Source organism: Salvelinus sp. IW2-2015, unplaced genomic scaffold (genome assembly GCF_002910315.2).
Source record: "Salvelinus sp. IW2-2015 unplaced genomic scaffold, ASM291031v2 Un_scaffold5188, whole genome shotgun sequence".
NCBI lineage: Eukaryota > Metazoa > Chordata > Actinopteri > Salmoniformes > Salmonidae > Salvelinus > Salvelinus sp. IW2-2015.
The window spans coordinates 14,380-30,673 of record NW_019946454.1 but is presented as its reverse complement, the minus strand read 5'-3'; the positions used below and the strand labels follow the sequence as shown (position 1 = coordinate 30,673).

Sequence of the window (16,294 nt, the reverse complement as noted above, 5' to 3'; positions counted from 1 at the left end):
CTAGTAACACACACACACACACACCTGTACAGTAACACACACACAGCACACACACACCTGTACAGTAACACACACACACACACACACACCTGTACAGTAAACACACACACACCTGTAACAGTAACACACAACACACACACACCCACTGTAGCATAAACACACAACAACACACTTACAGTAACACACACACATCACACACACCACACCTGTACAGAACACCACAGCTGTAACATAGTGAATGTTCCCCCCCTGCAGCCCTGCAGCAGGAGGTGGTCCAGTCCCAGTCTGGAGTTCTCAATTACCTTCCCTCCCTGTACCACCGACGCCGACACACTCAACACGCTACCTGTTTGACGACAGTATCCTTCACCGCGACTGGGTGGTGTGTGTGTTTGTGTGGCTCAGGTTAAGGTGTGTGTGGTGTGTTGTGGCTGCCAGGTTAAGCTGTTGTGTGTGTGTGTGTGTGTGGTGGTGTGGCTCCAGTTAAGCTGTGTGGTGTGTGCCGTTAAGTGTGTGTGTGTGTGGCTCCAGGTTAAGCTGTGGTGTGTGTGTGACTCCAGGTAAGCTGTTGTGTGTGTGACAGGTTAAGGGTGTGTGTGTGACTCCAGGTTAAGGTGTGTGGTGGACTCGTTATACTGTGTTGTGTGGCTCCAGTTAAGGTGTGTGTGTGTGTGACTAGGTTAAGGTGTGTGTGTGTGACAGGTTAAGGTGTGTGTGTGCCAGGTTAAGGGTGTGTTGTGCCCAGGTTAAGGTGTGTGTGTGTGTGGTGACTCCAGGTTAAGTGTGTGTGTGACCAGGTTAAGTGTGTGTGTGTGACGCAGGTAGCTGTGTGTGGTGGCTCCAGGTTAAGCTGTGTGTGTGTGTGTGTAGTGTGTGTGCTCCAGGTTAAGCTGTGTGTGTGTGTGTGGCTCAGGTTAAGCTGTGTGTGTGTGGTGGCTCCAGGTTAAGCTGTGTGTGTGGCTCCAGGTAAGCGTGTGTGTGTGCTTCCAGTAAGGTGTAGGTGTGTGTGTGACTCCAGGTTAAGTGCTGTGTGTGTGTTGTGTGTGCTCCAGTTAAGCTGTGTGTGTGTGTGTCCTTACCCGAGTCCCAGTCTGTCTCCGGTGGAGTACGATGCCTGGATGCTGCTGGCTCCATGATGGCCGCCCTGACCCCTGAGGAACTACAGAACATAACAGACGGAGGTAGGACTACAACACTGCTAACTGTGAACTTGTTGATGTGTTGTTGTTGACGTTTTGTTGAAGTGTTGTCTTGTTGTTGACACATGTTTTGACGTGTTGTCTTGTTGTTGATGTGTTGTTGACGTGTTGTCTTGTTGATCAGGTGTGGTGTTACATTTTTATGTTGTGACACGTTTGTTGGCTGTTGTGTTGATCTGTTGTTCCAGGTGTCACGAGACGTGGTGCGTCCACAGTTGAGAGCCGCCCAGAGAGGGCGTGGCCAGAGAGAGACAGTCCGCTGTGCCTTCTACCTCCCCTGATGCTCAAAACTGGCACAGCAGAGACACATCAATCGCAAGTGTGAGTGTGTGTGTGTGTGTGTGTGGTTTACGAGAAGCAAGTGTTGACTTTTAAAAAAAGTATCCTCGTTTGGAGCCTAAACTGTAAATGTTACCGAGAACATGATCTCTGGGAAATTGACTTTCTGATAAAAAGGCAACGCTGTGACAATGCGCTTTTGATTGAATCCGCCTAAGGGTAGTGGTTTGTTGTATCTAGTCAGGCCAGGAGGAGGGCTGTCCTGTATCATTAAGGGTTGTGTTATATGTTGTATTCTAGTCGGCAGGAGGAGGAGCTGGCCCTCGTATCATTAAGGGTTGTGTCTCAATGTGTATCTATCGGGCAGGAGGAGGGGGCTGTCCTCGTATCATAGAGGGTTGTGTAATGTTGATTCAGTCGGGCACGGAGGGGGCTGTCCTCGTATCATTAAGGGTTGTGTTATTTGTATTCTAGTGCAGGGTGAGGAGGAGGGCTGTCCTCGTACATCCACACACCAAGCCTGATGAGGACCTTCACGTGGAGACCTCAATAACGGCAGGTCGCTGTCCTACTCGCTGGCACCTCTACGCCCTTATCTAAGTGCACGACCTTTGACCCGGGCCATAAGATGGTCTGCTTCTTATAAGAGCAAAACCTACGTAGTGCACTAGATATAGGGAATAGAGCTCCCTCTCCCTAACTCTGAGTTATAACCCAACTAGAATATAGTTAAATGAGTAAGCTACATTTGGTATTAGTGGTAGGGTGCAGAAACGTTATGATGCTGTGTGAATAAACGTGTGTGTGTGTGGTGTGTGTGGTGGGGGTGGGTGTGTGTTGTGTGTGTGTGTGGTAGGGTGGCAGAACATTACTGATTGTGTGCATAAACCTGTGGCGGTGTGTGTGTGTGTGTGTGTGGGTAGGGTGCAGAACGTTCCTGACTGTGGTGAATAAACCTGTGTGTGTGTGTGTGGTGGTGTGTGTGTGTGTGGTGTGGTGGTGTGGGTGTGTTGTTGTAGGTGCAGAACGTGTGTCTACGGTCGATGCGTGTGGACATGGCAAGCGGTACGCCTGGCCCTGCTGCTCTCCACATGGGAGAACATGACCTGTGACCTCACACTGCTACAAGAGACCTGGGATCACAGAGAAACGGTGAGTAGAGACCTGGGGGGGTCACAGGAACCGGAAGCAGAGACCTGGGGGGGGGGGGGGGGTGTCACAGAACAGGAGAGAGACCGGGGGGGGGGGGTGTCAAACAGAAACAGGAGAGAGACCTGGGGGGTGTGTCACAGAACAGGAAGAGAGACTGGGGGGGGGGGGTGTCACAAACAGGAGAGAGACCCCTGGGGGGGGTGTGTCACAGAACAAGGAGAAGAGAACCTGGGGGGGGCACAAGAACATGGAAGAGAGACCTGGGGGGGGTCACAGAACAGGAGACACCTGGGGGGGTGTCACAAGAACAGGAAGAGAGACGCTGGGGGGTGGCACAAAAGGCGAGACCTGGGGGTTGGTCACAAGAACAGAAGAGAGACCTGGGGGGGGGGTCACAAACGAGAGCAAGACCTGGGGGGGTTACAGAAAGGAGAGACCCCTGGGGGGGGGGGGGGTCACAAACAGGAGAGAGACCTGGGGGGGTCAACAGCCACAGGAGAGAGACCTGGGGGGGGGGGGGGCACGAGAACAGGAGAAGAGACCTGGGGGGGTTACAGAACAGGAAGAGACTCTGGGGGGGGGGGGTCACAGAACCGGAGAAGAGACTTGGGGGGGGGGTGTCCAAAGAACAGGAGAGACCTGGGGGGGGGGGGGTCACAGAACAGGAGAGAGACCTGGGGGGGGGGCACAGAACAGGGAGAGAGACGTGGGGGGGGGGTCACAGAACCGGAGAGAGACTGGGGGATGGTCACAAAAGAACAGGGAGAGACCTGGGGGGGGTTACAGAACAGGGGGAGACCTAGGGGGGGGGGGCGGGGGGAGGGGGGGGGTGGTGGGGGGGGGGGGGGGGTGCGGGGGGGGGTGGGGGGGGGGTGGAGGGGGGGGGGGGGGGGGGGCGGGGGGGAGGGGGAGGGGGGGGGGGGGGGGGGGGCGGGGGGGGGGAGTGGGCGGTGGGCGGGGGGGGGGGTGGGGGGGGGGGGGGGGGGGGGGGGGGGGGGGGGGGAGGGGGGGGGGGGGGGGGGGGGGGTGGGGGGGGGGGGGGGGGGGGGGGGGGGCGGGGGGGGGGAGGGGAGGTGGGGGGGTTGGGGGGGGGGGGGGGGGGGGGGGGGTGGGGGGGGGGGGGGGGGAGGGGGGGGGGGGGCGGGGGGGGGGGGGAGGGGGAGGGGGGAGGGGGAGGGGGGGGGGGGTGAGGGGGGGGGGGGGGGGGGAGGGGGGCGGGTGGGGAGGGGGGGGTCAACAGAAAGGAGAGAGACCTTCCTGGCGGGGGGGTTAAGCAGAACAGGCAGGAGAGACCTGGGGGGGAAAGGTCACAGAACAGGAAAGAGACCTGGGGGGGTTACAGAAAGAGAGACCTGGTGGGGAGGGAGGTCATAGAACAGGAGAGAAGAGAGACACACCTCAAACACAAAAGCAACCCCAGCGTTACTGATTTTCTCTCTCTCTGTGTTTGTGTGTGTAGGATCGTGGAGGTGGCCAAGTCGATGGGGTTGACACCTGTGTCAGACATGCTGTGTGAAGCGGGACGACGGGGCGACAGCTGAAAACAGACTGGCCACTCTGCACTGCCCTCGTCAAATACCAATCGTTCATAGAGATACGCCAAACGCAAAAACAATGCCTTAGAAGGAAGACGCGGCAGAGAGCCGAGAGGAAGAGATAAGCGAGAGGGAAGAGAAACGAGAGGGAAGAGAACGAGAGGGAAGAGACCGAGAGGGAAAGAACGAGAAGGAAGGAACGACGAGGGAAGCAGAACGAGAGGGAAGAACCGAGAGGAGAGAACGAGAGGAGAAGAGAACGAGAGGAAAGAACGAGAGAAGAGAACGAGAGGAAGAGGAAACGAGAGGATAGATACGAGGGTAGACGCCTTCGAACAGCACCGACAGGTCATTGAGCAAAATAGTCACGCAGCATGTCTGGATTAATCTGCAACCGAATTCAACATACCTTCTGCTACCCCGGTTTCCTGTCAAGCTCGTCTGCGGCAGTTCAGTTTGACGGCGTCCGACGTTACGCACACACCTGAACGCACTGCAACGCAGGCTGCAAGGATAGACGCAGCGTTTCAATTGGATAGGAATGTACTTCTGGTGTCGCGAATGAATGACGCTGCGGTGGTGTTCGAATGTTAGAGAAGGGAGAGAAGAAAGACATGGTAAAGGAGAAGAGAGGAGGGGAGAGGAAGCCAGGGGGTAAAGAGGGGAGAGAGGAAGGGAAGGAAGAGAAAAACGGGGGTAAGGAGGCAGAGAGACAAATATCCTCGAGGGGAGCAGTGAGATGAGATGACACAGAATAATCCTCCTAAAGTATTCTGTCAAACAAATAAAACATTAATGTAATGACTAAACCCTCACTGTTGTGTGTGAGTTCATACCGTCAGCAACATTACCCGTCTGGGAGAACTGGGGAAGTGATCCATAAACACAGCATAGTACCCGTCTGGAGAACTGAGGAAGTGACCAGTAAAACAACATCTAGTACCCGTCTGGGGAGCACTGAGGAAGTGAACCATGTAAAAACACACTAGTGACTCCGCTGGAAACTGAGGAAGTGACCAGTAAAAACACACTAGTACCGTCCCGTTGGGAGAACTGAGGAAGTGACCAGTAAAACACACTAGTACCGCGTCTGGGAAACTGGGAAGTGACCAGTAAAAAACACTAGTACCCGTCTTGGAGAACTGGGGAAGTGACTCAGTAAAAACCACTAGTACCCGTCGGAGACGGGGAAGTGAACCAGTAAAACACACTAGTACCCGCGGGAGACTGAGGAGTGACCAGTAAAAACACACTAGTACCCCGTCTGGGAAACTTGGGGAAATACAGTAAAAATCCAACCTAGACCGTCTGGGACGAAACTGAGGAAGTACCAGGTAAAAACACAACTAGTACCCGTCTGGGATAAGAACTGAGGAAAGTGACCAGTAAAAACACACTAGTCCGTCTGGAGAACTGAGGAAGTGACCAGTAAACACACTGAGTACCGTCTGGGAAACTGGGAAGTGACCAGAAATAACACACATACCCGTCTGGAAGAACGAGGAAGTGATCCACGTAAAAACACCAGTACCCTCGTCTGGGAAACTGGGGAAGTGGACCATAAAAAACCACTATACCCCGTCTGGGAGAAGCTGAGGAATGACCAGTAAAACACACAGACGTCTGGGAGACTGAGGAAGTGACTCGTGTGGTGAAAACATTTAGAAAGCACAAGTAAAAAACACACTTGTAGACATTTAGTGAGGAACAGATTTTTTTGGGGAAAACGTGAATATTGTCATATTTAGGCTAGGAGTTATTCCTAGTTAGCTAAGAACTCCAATCCCTAACCAACTGATACACTGCACCAGTCCATGACACTGTGCCATGATACCACACCAGTCACATGACACTGTCCATGATACGACACCAAAGTCATCACTGACCCTGTCCATGATATCACAATATTCAGTCACATTGACATCTGTCCATGATACCACCAGTCACATGACCACCTGTCCATGATACCCACACCTTATTTTATATTTTGTTTTTTAGTCACATGACACTGTCCATGATACCTTACACAGTCACATGACACTGTCCATGGATACCACACCAGTCACATGATATCCACACCAGTCACATGATACCACACAGTTCACATGACACTGTCCATGATATCACAGCCAGTCACATGACACTGTCCATGATACCACAACCCAGTCCACAAGTGGTAAATGCTGTATAGAAGCTCCTCCGTAGTGGGGACTCATAACTTCAATGACACTTCTAGAAACCTCCGGGAGGACCACCGTCCAGAACCCTCGGGAGGACCATGTTCCTATGAAACCCCTCTGGGAGGACCATGTTCTAGACCCCAGGGAGGACCTATGTTTCTAGAAACCCCCAGAGGAGACTCATGTTTCTAGAAACCACCCGGGGTGGTAACAATGTTCTAGACCCCCGGGGAGGACAAGTTCTAGAAACCCCGGAGGAACAATCGTTCAGAACCTCAGGGGTGGACAATGTTTCTAGAACACCCCGGGGAGGACAACGTTCTAGAACCTCCGGGGAAGGCAACGTTCTAGAACCCCCCTGGGAGACAATGTTGCTAGAAACACCCAAGACAGGCAACGTTCTGTGTCCAGCCATTCCAACAACATCTGCAGAGTTCAAAAGTGTTCCTAGATCAACATGTCAAGGAATGTTTTAAGAAAAGACAGAATGTTGTTCGAGACAGAAGGTCAGGCTGAACTCTTTACCCCTGGGAGGAGGTCATCCAACCGTTCTCACGGGCGGGGTTGCAGGCGCTGGTTGCTAAGGGCGCTCAGAGGATGGTGCAGACGCCGCTGCCCGTGTTATGGCCAATCCCCGGCTCCTCCGACGTGGCGGTTGGATCCTGGTAGCATCGGAGATGGCAAAGGGTGGGAGGGGTGACGGAGGAGGAGGGGGGGAGGGCATGAGGGACGGTCCAGAGAGGGGGGGCGGGGAGGGTCTCCCCTTCCAAAACCCAGGGAGGGGCAGAGGAACATGTCCGGGCAGGAGAGACAGAGAGGGGGGGGGGGCGGGGGGGTGGGGCGGGGGGGGGGGGGGGGGGGGGGGGGGGGGGGGGGGGGGGGGGGGGGGGGGGGGGGGGGGGGGGGGGGGGGGGGGAGATGGAGAAGGAGAGACGAAGAGGAGAGGAAAAAAACGGATGAGGGAAAGGGAAAGAAAAGGATAGGGAAGGAGAAAGGATGAGGAGAAAGGTCAAATGTGGAGGATTAAGAGAGGGGAGAACGGAGAGGGATGCGAGAGGAGGGATGAGAGAAGAGAAGGGATGAGGAAAGGAGAGGAAAACGGGATGAGAGAAGAGAAGGGAATGAGGAGAGAGGAGAGGAAACGGGATTGAGAGAAGAGAAGGGAATGAGGGAGAGAGGAGAGTAAATGTATAAACCCAGTAAATAGCTAGAAGGAAGTGTCCATAATTGGTGAGTAGCATTGAAAGTCTGTTGCCTAGCTACCTGTTTATGTTTCAGGCACGCTGTTTTGCGCAGTAGCGGCGCTGCTGTTGGTGCCGGGGTCGGGGTGTAGGCGGAGGGTTTGACGTTGTCCAGTCTTTTTCAGTGCCTGGGGACCCTGGAACGCCAGGTTGTCGTGGACCGCGGCTCTTTTGCCGGCCCCAGCACGGTTTCGATGCACACCCCCTGTACCGGCTTGGACTCAGATTACGCAACACCTACACCACTAAAGTATTTATTTAATACCGTCAGTGTGATGGTGAATTGTGTGGTATGTGTGGTTGTGTGTCTGAGCCAGCTCCCTTGAACATCTGCGCTGTCGTCCAACCGATCCGTAACTACGGTTACGTCCTACCACGTCGTTCCCACCACACCCTCGACCTGTCCTCGCCGGAAACTACGCCATGGCCGCGTTGTCCTACATACCGTTGCCGCGGAGTTCCACCCGACACTTGACCCCTCTCTCCACGGCGACGCCACCGCGCCCGTTTCCATGTACGCAGTTAGTCAAGCTAGTTCGAGTCGCTGAACCGCTCTGTAGCAGGCAATCACCTGGCGCCACTACGGGATACCGTTCACAGGTAGGTACAACTGACATTCAGCGGTTCACTGCTCTTCACGTATAAACCAACCGCTAGACAGAGAGAAGAACAGACAGAAGAGAGAGACAGAGATCAGAGAGAGAGAGACGAGACGGACAGAGAGAACAGAGAGAGACAGAGAGAGAGATACAGAGAGAAGAGAAGAGAAGAGATCAAGAGAAAGACAGTAGAGAGAGAGACAGAGATGAGGAGAGACAGAGAGAGAGAGAGACAGAGACAGGAGAGGAGACAGACGAGAGAGACAGAGAGTAGAGACATGAGAGAGACAGTAGAAGAGAAGACGAGAGAAGACAGGCAGAGAGAGACAGAGAACAGACAGAGAGAGACAGGCAGAGTAGACAGAAGAGAGGAGAACCAAGAAAGACAGAGAGAGGAGTTTTATGTTCCAATCAGTGATTTAAACATACATTCTGCGTTTGATGGTACGTAGGTATAACGGTAAGACCAAATGTCATTATTGTTCTTGGCCCTCTTCTCCTCTAACACCAAAGTCACTCCAGGCTCTGTCATATTTCCTCACATAGGGCTGGGCGATATGGCCAAAATATTATATCATGTATTAATGTTTTTGATTAATAAAGTGTAAATGTGCTTTAATGATTAGTGCGTGCCTTGGGTGGCAACAGACATATATTTCACAGTGATTTTCAATGTTGTCTTTCTTCTCACATCTGATTGGATTGAAGTTGAATTGAACAGATAAAAAAAAACAAAACATAATTTTCATCAATTTCTGTATTTTGAGATCGTTTTCCACAACACACTGGCCATGTAGAGTTGCACGATATGGGCAAATCACCTGGCTTATTTTTAACCAAATGTTGTGATTTAAGAAGCAAAGAACACTTGTGTTAACTGTTGAATCATAGGAATTTAATGTATATTCTAATTAAATATGTTTACAATAAATATAGTGGGCACTTTTAATACATGTGTTGTTGGACATTGAACCACAATGAAGAAAATGCCAGGAAGATAGTTATTATTGTTGAAGCAGGGTAGTAACTAATGTGTTGATAGGTTTCCTAGGGGGACCCATAATCGGGCTAGCATTGAATGTTCTCTATAAGCTACCTTCATGTAGCTAACTGATTCTGCTTTTCCGTTTACCTCTTTTAAATTTAGAAGACGACTGTTGCACAAAAATGCTAATTAAGGTCAACACAATCACTTGGTATTATGCAGGCTGTATAAGCTAATTACTCTTGCTCTGTGCTGACCATTAAGTTACATGTATTAGCTAGCTAGCGATTAGCATTAGGCGCTAACAAGATTAGGACAACTTGCTTAAGAAAGACAACTAACGGTTAGCAAGATGTAAGAAATACAGCAACTAAATAGTGTAAATTTAGACATACTAGTAGATTATTTTAAGAACAAAAGTGAACACTGCATCGTTGTCAGTCGTACAGGTGTGTTACATTCCACTACCTTCTAGTCTGACTGTGTCTAGACATTTACAGTGCCTTCGGAAAGTATTCAGACCCCTTGACTTCTTCCACATTTTGTTACATTACAGCCTTATTCTAACATGGATTCAATTGTTTTTCCCCCTCATCAATCTTCACACAATACCCCATCACATGACATCACAAAAACAGGTCTTTAACAATTTAGGCTAAAATAATTTAAATATCACATTTACATAAGTATTCAGACCTTTTACTCAGTACTTGGTTGAAGCACCTTTGGCAGCAATTACAGCCTAGAATCTTCTTGGGTAATGAGCTACAAGCTTGGCACACCTGTATTTGGGGAGTTTCTCCCATTCTTCTCTGCAGATCCTCTCAAGCTCTGTCAGGTTGGATGAGGAGCGTTGCTGCACAGCTATTTTCAGGTCTCTCCAGAGATGTTTGATCGGGTTCAAGTCCGAGCTCTGGCTGGGACATTTAGAGACTTGTCTGAAAGCCACTCCTGTGTTGTCTTGGCTGTGTCCTTCGGGTCGTTGTCCTGTTGGAAGGTGAACCTTCACCCCAGTCTGAGGTCCTGAGCGCTCTGGAGCAGGTTTTCATCAAGGATCTCTCTGTACTTTGCTCCGTTCATCTTTCCCTCGATCTTGACTAGTCTCCCAGTTCCTGCCTCTGAAATATATCCCCACAGCATGATGCTGCCACCATCATGCTTCACTGTAGGGAAGGTGCCATGTTTCCTCTAGACGTGATGCTTGGCATTCAGGCCAAAAAGTTAAATCTTGGTTTCATCAGACCAGAGAATCTTGTTTCTCATGGTCAGAGTCTTTAGGTGCCTTTTGTGGGTGTGTTACACACAACTCCAAGCGGTCATCTGCCTTTTACTGAGGAGTGGCTTTCCTCTGGCCACTCTACTATTAAAGGCCTGATTGGTGGAGTGCTGCAGAGATGGTTGTCCTTCTGGAAGGTTCTCCCGTCTCCACAGAGGAACTCTGAAACTCAGTCAGAGTGACCATCTGGTTCTTGGTCACCTCTCTGACCAAGGCCCTTCTCCCCAGATTGGTCAGTTTGGCAGGTCGGCCAGCTGTAGGAAGACTCTTGGTGGTTCCAAACTTCTTCCATTTCAGAATGATGGAGGCCGCTGTGTTCTTGGGGACCTTCAACGCTGCAGACATTTTTTTTGGTACCCTTCCCCAGATCTGTCCCTCGACACAATCCTGTCTCTGAGCTCTTCAGACAATTCCTGAGACCTCATGGCTTGGTTTTTGCTCTGTCAACTGTGMGACCTTATATAGACAGGTGTGTGCCTTTCCAAATCATGTCCAATCAATTGAATTTACCACAGGTGGACTCCAATCAAGTTGTAGAAACATCTCAAYGATGATCAATGAACTCAATTCAGAGTCTCATAGCAAAGGGTCTAAATACTTATTTCGGTTTATTTTTAATAAATATGCAAACATTTCTAAACCTATTTTCGCTTTGTCATTATGGGGTATTGTGATGTCATTATGGGGTATTGTGATGTCATTACGGGGTATTGTGATGTCATTACGGGGTATTGTGATGTCATTACGGGGTATTGTGATGTCATTACGGGGTATTGTGTGTCGATTTGAGGATTAAAAAAATATATATTTTGGAATAAGACAAAATGTGGAAAAGGGGAAGGGGTCTGAATACTTCCCAAATGTACTGTAGGTGTGTGTGTAGATATACAGGTGTGTGTGTAGATATACAGGTGTGTGTGTTACCTTTCAGGCCCTTCTGGTCTACTGATTGGAGTGGGCAGCCTTGGCCACAGCGTTCTGCAGGGTCTCACTGCCACTGGTTCAGCCTCCTGGAAGACAGAGCTCTCTTCTGCTTGTTGGTGCCAAACGCTTCGATCAGAGAGTCCACCTGTAGGAGGGGAGGGATTAGTTATTCATTCTGACATCACAATGCCCCGTAATGACATCACAATACCCATAATGACATCACTGTAGGAGGGGGGGGGATTAACATAATGACATCACAATCCCCCGTAATGACATCACAATACCCCATAATGACATCACTGTAGGAGGGGGGGATTAGTTATTCATTCTGACATAATGACATCACAATCCCCGTAATGACATCACAATACCCCATAATGACATCACTGTAGGAGGGGGGGGATTAGTTATTCATTCTGATGATTGATGTGATAAAATGCAGATTTATAATGTAGCCCGTAGTGGACTTAGTAACCAAACAACACTTAAAACGTGTTAAAACCTGACAGGAAGTATTGGGGGAAAACTTCTAATCCCTGGACCAGAGACTAAAGGGAGGGAGGATGTTCAAGGCTGATAGAACTGTAGACCGTTCCAGGTTCTATTTTTAACAGAAATGAATGAAGGTACCTTTTCCCTGTATGTAAGATCTGTGTTCTGGGACGTATCGTTCTCTGTCGACGACTCCCCTGGGAAACAGACGACATGTTAAGTAAGTCAGAGCGATGACGCTCCAGCTCAACACGATCGCAGCACGTCACTGTACTGTTGGTTAATTAAAGGCTTGTCAGTCAGCATTTGACGGTAAGGTCTACCTACACCGGTTGTATTGGGCGCATGTGACAAATACACATTTTATTTTCAACAGCCATTCATCCAGCCTGTTTTTTTTTTAAACAGAAGAAGTTGATGACCCAATCACACATCAACCTCTAGGTACTTGTGGAGATCTGAGATTTGATTGGTGTAGGTCAGTGTTGCCCAACTCCAGTCCTCCAACAGGCCAACTCAGTCCCCCAACAGGCAACTCCAGTCCCCCCAAACAGCTCAACTCCATCAGTCCCCCCAACAGGCCAACTCCAGTCCTCCCAACAGCCCAACTCCAGTCCCCCCAACAGCCCAACTCCAGTCCCCCCAACAGGCCACTCCAGTCCCCCAACAGGCCAACTCCAGTCCCCCAACAGGCCAACTCCAGTCCCTCAGTACACACTGTTGTAGTCCCAGGGAAAAAACTCACCTGTTTCAACCTATTGAAACGTCAGTATAGGTAATATGGTGAACCCTCCACCTAGCCTATCAGAGGGCTGGAAAAATCCTCTCAGATCTCCACCAGTGTGATTGTCTCTCAGTGGTTGATGCTTGTGGGTAGTAGTCCTTCTGTATCCTCACGACCCTGCTACACTACAGCCATCAGCCGTCGAGGGAAACGTTTCCTTATCAACGAAAGCTGCTCTACTCTACCCGCCTCACGTCCAATGACAGCGTCCAAGAGGTTCAATTCTCGATTGGCTGACCCTTTCTATCTTGTGATTTAAATTATAACACATCTAATTGGTTTCTGGTGTAGCAGGTGGAACCTCACATTGACACCATGGAGGGGTTTTATCTGTACCTGGGATGACGGGCTGCAGGTGAACGTCACATTGACACCATGGAGGGGTTTTATCTGTACCTGGGATGACAGGCTGCAGGAGGAACGTCACATTGACACCATGGAGGGGTTTTATCTGTACCTGGGATGACAGGCTGCAGGTGGAACGTCACATTGACACCAGGGAGGGGTTTTATCTGTACCTGGGATGACGGGCTGCAGGTGGAACGTCACATTGACACCATGGAGGGGTTTTATCTGTACCTGGGATGACGGGCTGCAGGTGGAACGTCACATTGACACCACGGAGGGGTTTTATCTGTACCTGGGATGACGGGCTGCAGGTGGAACGTCACATTGACACCATGGAGGGGTTTTATCTGTACCTGGGATGACGGGCTGCATGTTGAAGAGTTGAGCGCTGTGAACCTCCATCCTCATGGTCTCCTTGTTCAGCACACCCACATAATACCTGGAACATAATAACACATGGTGACCCTGCAACTGTTTTGGTAAACAGCTGAGGACAAAATACTTGGTACACATGGTTTTGAGCTCTTGAAAATATTGAATATATATATTATTTTTTTAACTCGCTGAAATAAAAACTTACTTGCAAAGGTTGTTGCATTTTAGGGATTCTATTCCAAAGTTACTCCCAACATAGGAGAGTCTCTGTGACTCTGCAACCTGCACAAGGAAGAAGACCGTGTTAGAGAGGTAGACTTAAAACACAGGAAGAAGACCGTGTTAGAGAGAGGTAGCCTTAAAACACAGGAAATAGACCGCGTTCGAGAGAGGTAGACTTAAAACACAGGAAGAAGACCGTGTTAGAGAGGGTAGCCTTAAAACAAAGGAAGAGACGTGTTAGAGAGGTAGCCTTAAAACACAGGAAGAAGACCGTGTTAGAGAGGTAGCCTTAAAACACAGGAAGAAGACCTTGTTAGAGAGAGGTAGACTTAAAACACAGGAAGAAGACCGTGTCAGAGAGAAGTAGCCTTAAAACACAGGAAGAAGACCGTGTTAGAGGGAAGTAGCCTTAAAACACAGAAAGAAGGAATGGTCTTTTACCAAAGTGTCCAATATTTATCAACTCAAGTGTTTTGCTCCTGAGCACAGATCCAAAACTGATCCAAGATCAGCGTTTTAGAGGCAACGTCACCCTACACCAGGTGTAGTGGTCTCACCAGCATGCGTCGGTTCTTCTTCCTAGGGTTGGTCTCATCCACGTTCTTATAGAAGCTGAAGTCCAGCTGCTGTGTGTTCCTCAGGTTGCCGTTAGAGAACTGAACTGTTGAGGAGAAAGGGTATTGATATGAATGCGTATGGTATCCATTAATGGTATCCAAAAATGGTAACTATTAGTTAATTTGACTCTTGGGAAGTAGATAAAATCCCGAAATATACATTTAACGTTACTGCGCTAACATGAGAGCACCCACGTGTACTACGGAACAGGGTGGATTTCAGTGTTGTCAACGCTTGGAGACGCTTAAATTGCAATCGTGTAATTAAACATGTATTTAAAATGAATAATTAGCCTGTGACATAAATAGTATATTTACCAATAACAGCTTTATCGTCTTCTCTCTCCTCTTCACAGCAAACCAATGTGCAGTGTGCGTCCATGTTTGTTGTCAGTCGCGGATCAATAAACAATCGGAGAGATATTCGCCTCACAAACTGCAGCGACGTCCTATGGCAAGGATTGGTACTGCAACTCGTTAACACGGTGAGGTGATTGTAGCGCCACCTACAGAGTCTGGGGGGAGAAAAACATCAACCATCTAGCTCCAGCCACCGCCCCCCCCTGAGAAGACCCTCTTTGGTAACAACACTAAATTTAGATTCGTTCAAAGTAGCTACAAGGAGTTATAGCTATTTAGCTGTGTTGTGTCTGTCCTTGGGGGTTCAACCAGTCGGACAACATTCCCGGACAAGGGTTTCGCATATTGAGTATGTGACTGAGCATTGGAGAAGCGTTAGCGGTCTAACACGACCGCCTAGCCGTCGGTAGTCCTCGTTCTGTCCGGTCTAGTGGACTTGATGAACCCCGCTTGTCCACGCTGACCCGGGGGTAGCACCGACAACAAGGTACCGGTAGCTAACATTAGCAAGCTAGCTGATTGTTTGCGGGGTTTTTTTATCATCACGTTTATTGTTTCCTCAAGTTATATCAATGTTGCTTTGCTGCTTTCTAGGGGAAACTTAACTGTTAACGTTAGCACATCTAGCTAGGTAGTCAGCATTACGAATAGCCATTGTAGCCATACACCTAGCGAGCAAACAGAATCATTACTTCATGAGGTGATGTTTGTTGTTGTCCTTGGCTGTTATTTTAAACAAAATGTCGGTCACACATGGGGTCATGCTAGCTACTTCACCGCCATCGCTGTGTGTTAATGTTTTTATTTTTTATACACAGCCTTTCTCAAAAGTTAGCAAGTAGCTAACTAGCTAGCAAACTAAATATCCAGTTGCTGACTTGCTAGCTAGTTAGCTTAGCTAGCAACGATAGTATTCGCCAGACGGTGGGAGTCTCTATGATCGGCTTGGCTAACAGACGGCTGTAGTTATTTAGTTGGCTGGCTGTCTAGACTCGACTCATAGACGTCAACAAACTGTACAATTTCCTTGCTAACCGTTAGCCTGCTTTTAACGTTACCTTGCTTGTACTTGACTKATGTCTTCACATAGACATACTGGCTTTCATTTCACACATTTAACACATTCTCTTCAATATCGTTACTAGTTCCCCACTTTCACTTACCGTGAAATAGCCTATGCAGTAACTTCAACAAGGACATCTATCTATTTGTTAATAATACATTCAACTAATTAATTGTGATAGTTAGTGTAGCTACTACCCTAATACAGCATGTATTGTACAAAGCATCAACCATAGTCTACTATAATGTCCTCTCCAGTGACAGTCAATTTAAAGCATCAACCATAGTCTACTATAATGTCCCCTCCAGTGACAGTCAGTTTAAAGCATCAACCATAGTCTACTGTAATGTCCCCTCCAGTGACAGTCAATTTAAAGCATCAACCATAGTCTACTATAATGTCCCCTCCAGTGACAGTCAATTTAAAGCATCAACCATTAGTCTTACTATAATGTCCCCTCCAGTGACAGTCAATTTAAAGCTCATTTATTAATCAATCAAAGATTTGGTCAGGAAGAGGACCTAATTTTCCTCACATTTATTACACAACAGATATTTTACAACCCCCCCTTCTCTCACTCCCTTCCCCCCCCCCTTCTCTCTCTCCCCCCTCTTCCTCCTCTCCCTTTTCTCCCCCTCCCTTCTCATCCTTCTTCTCCCC

General features: G+C 49.2%; 1 protein-coding gene across 1 annotated transcript; it reads right to left on the bottom strand.

Annotated features, from left to right (window-relative positions):
• Nucleotides 1–11,373: 11,373 nt before the first annotated feature.
• On the bottom strand, nt 11,374–15,509 carry polr1e (RNA polymerase I subunit E). Its single transcript, XM_024144407.2, is given in 8 exon segments — nt 11,374–11,443; nt 11,445–11,515; nt 12,004–12,062; nt 13,351–13,436; nt 13,578–13,654; nt 14,152–14,255; nt 14,530–14,726; nt 15,264–15,509. Coding segments are annotated over 8 exon segments (720 nt in total). The 5' UTR covers nt 15,335–15,509; the 3' UTR covers nt 11,374–11,388.
• Nucleotides 15,510–16,294: the final 785 nt, after the last annotated feature.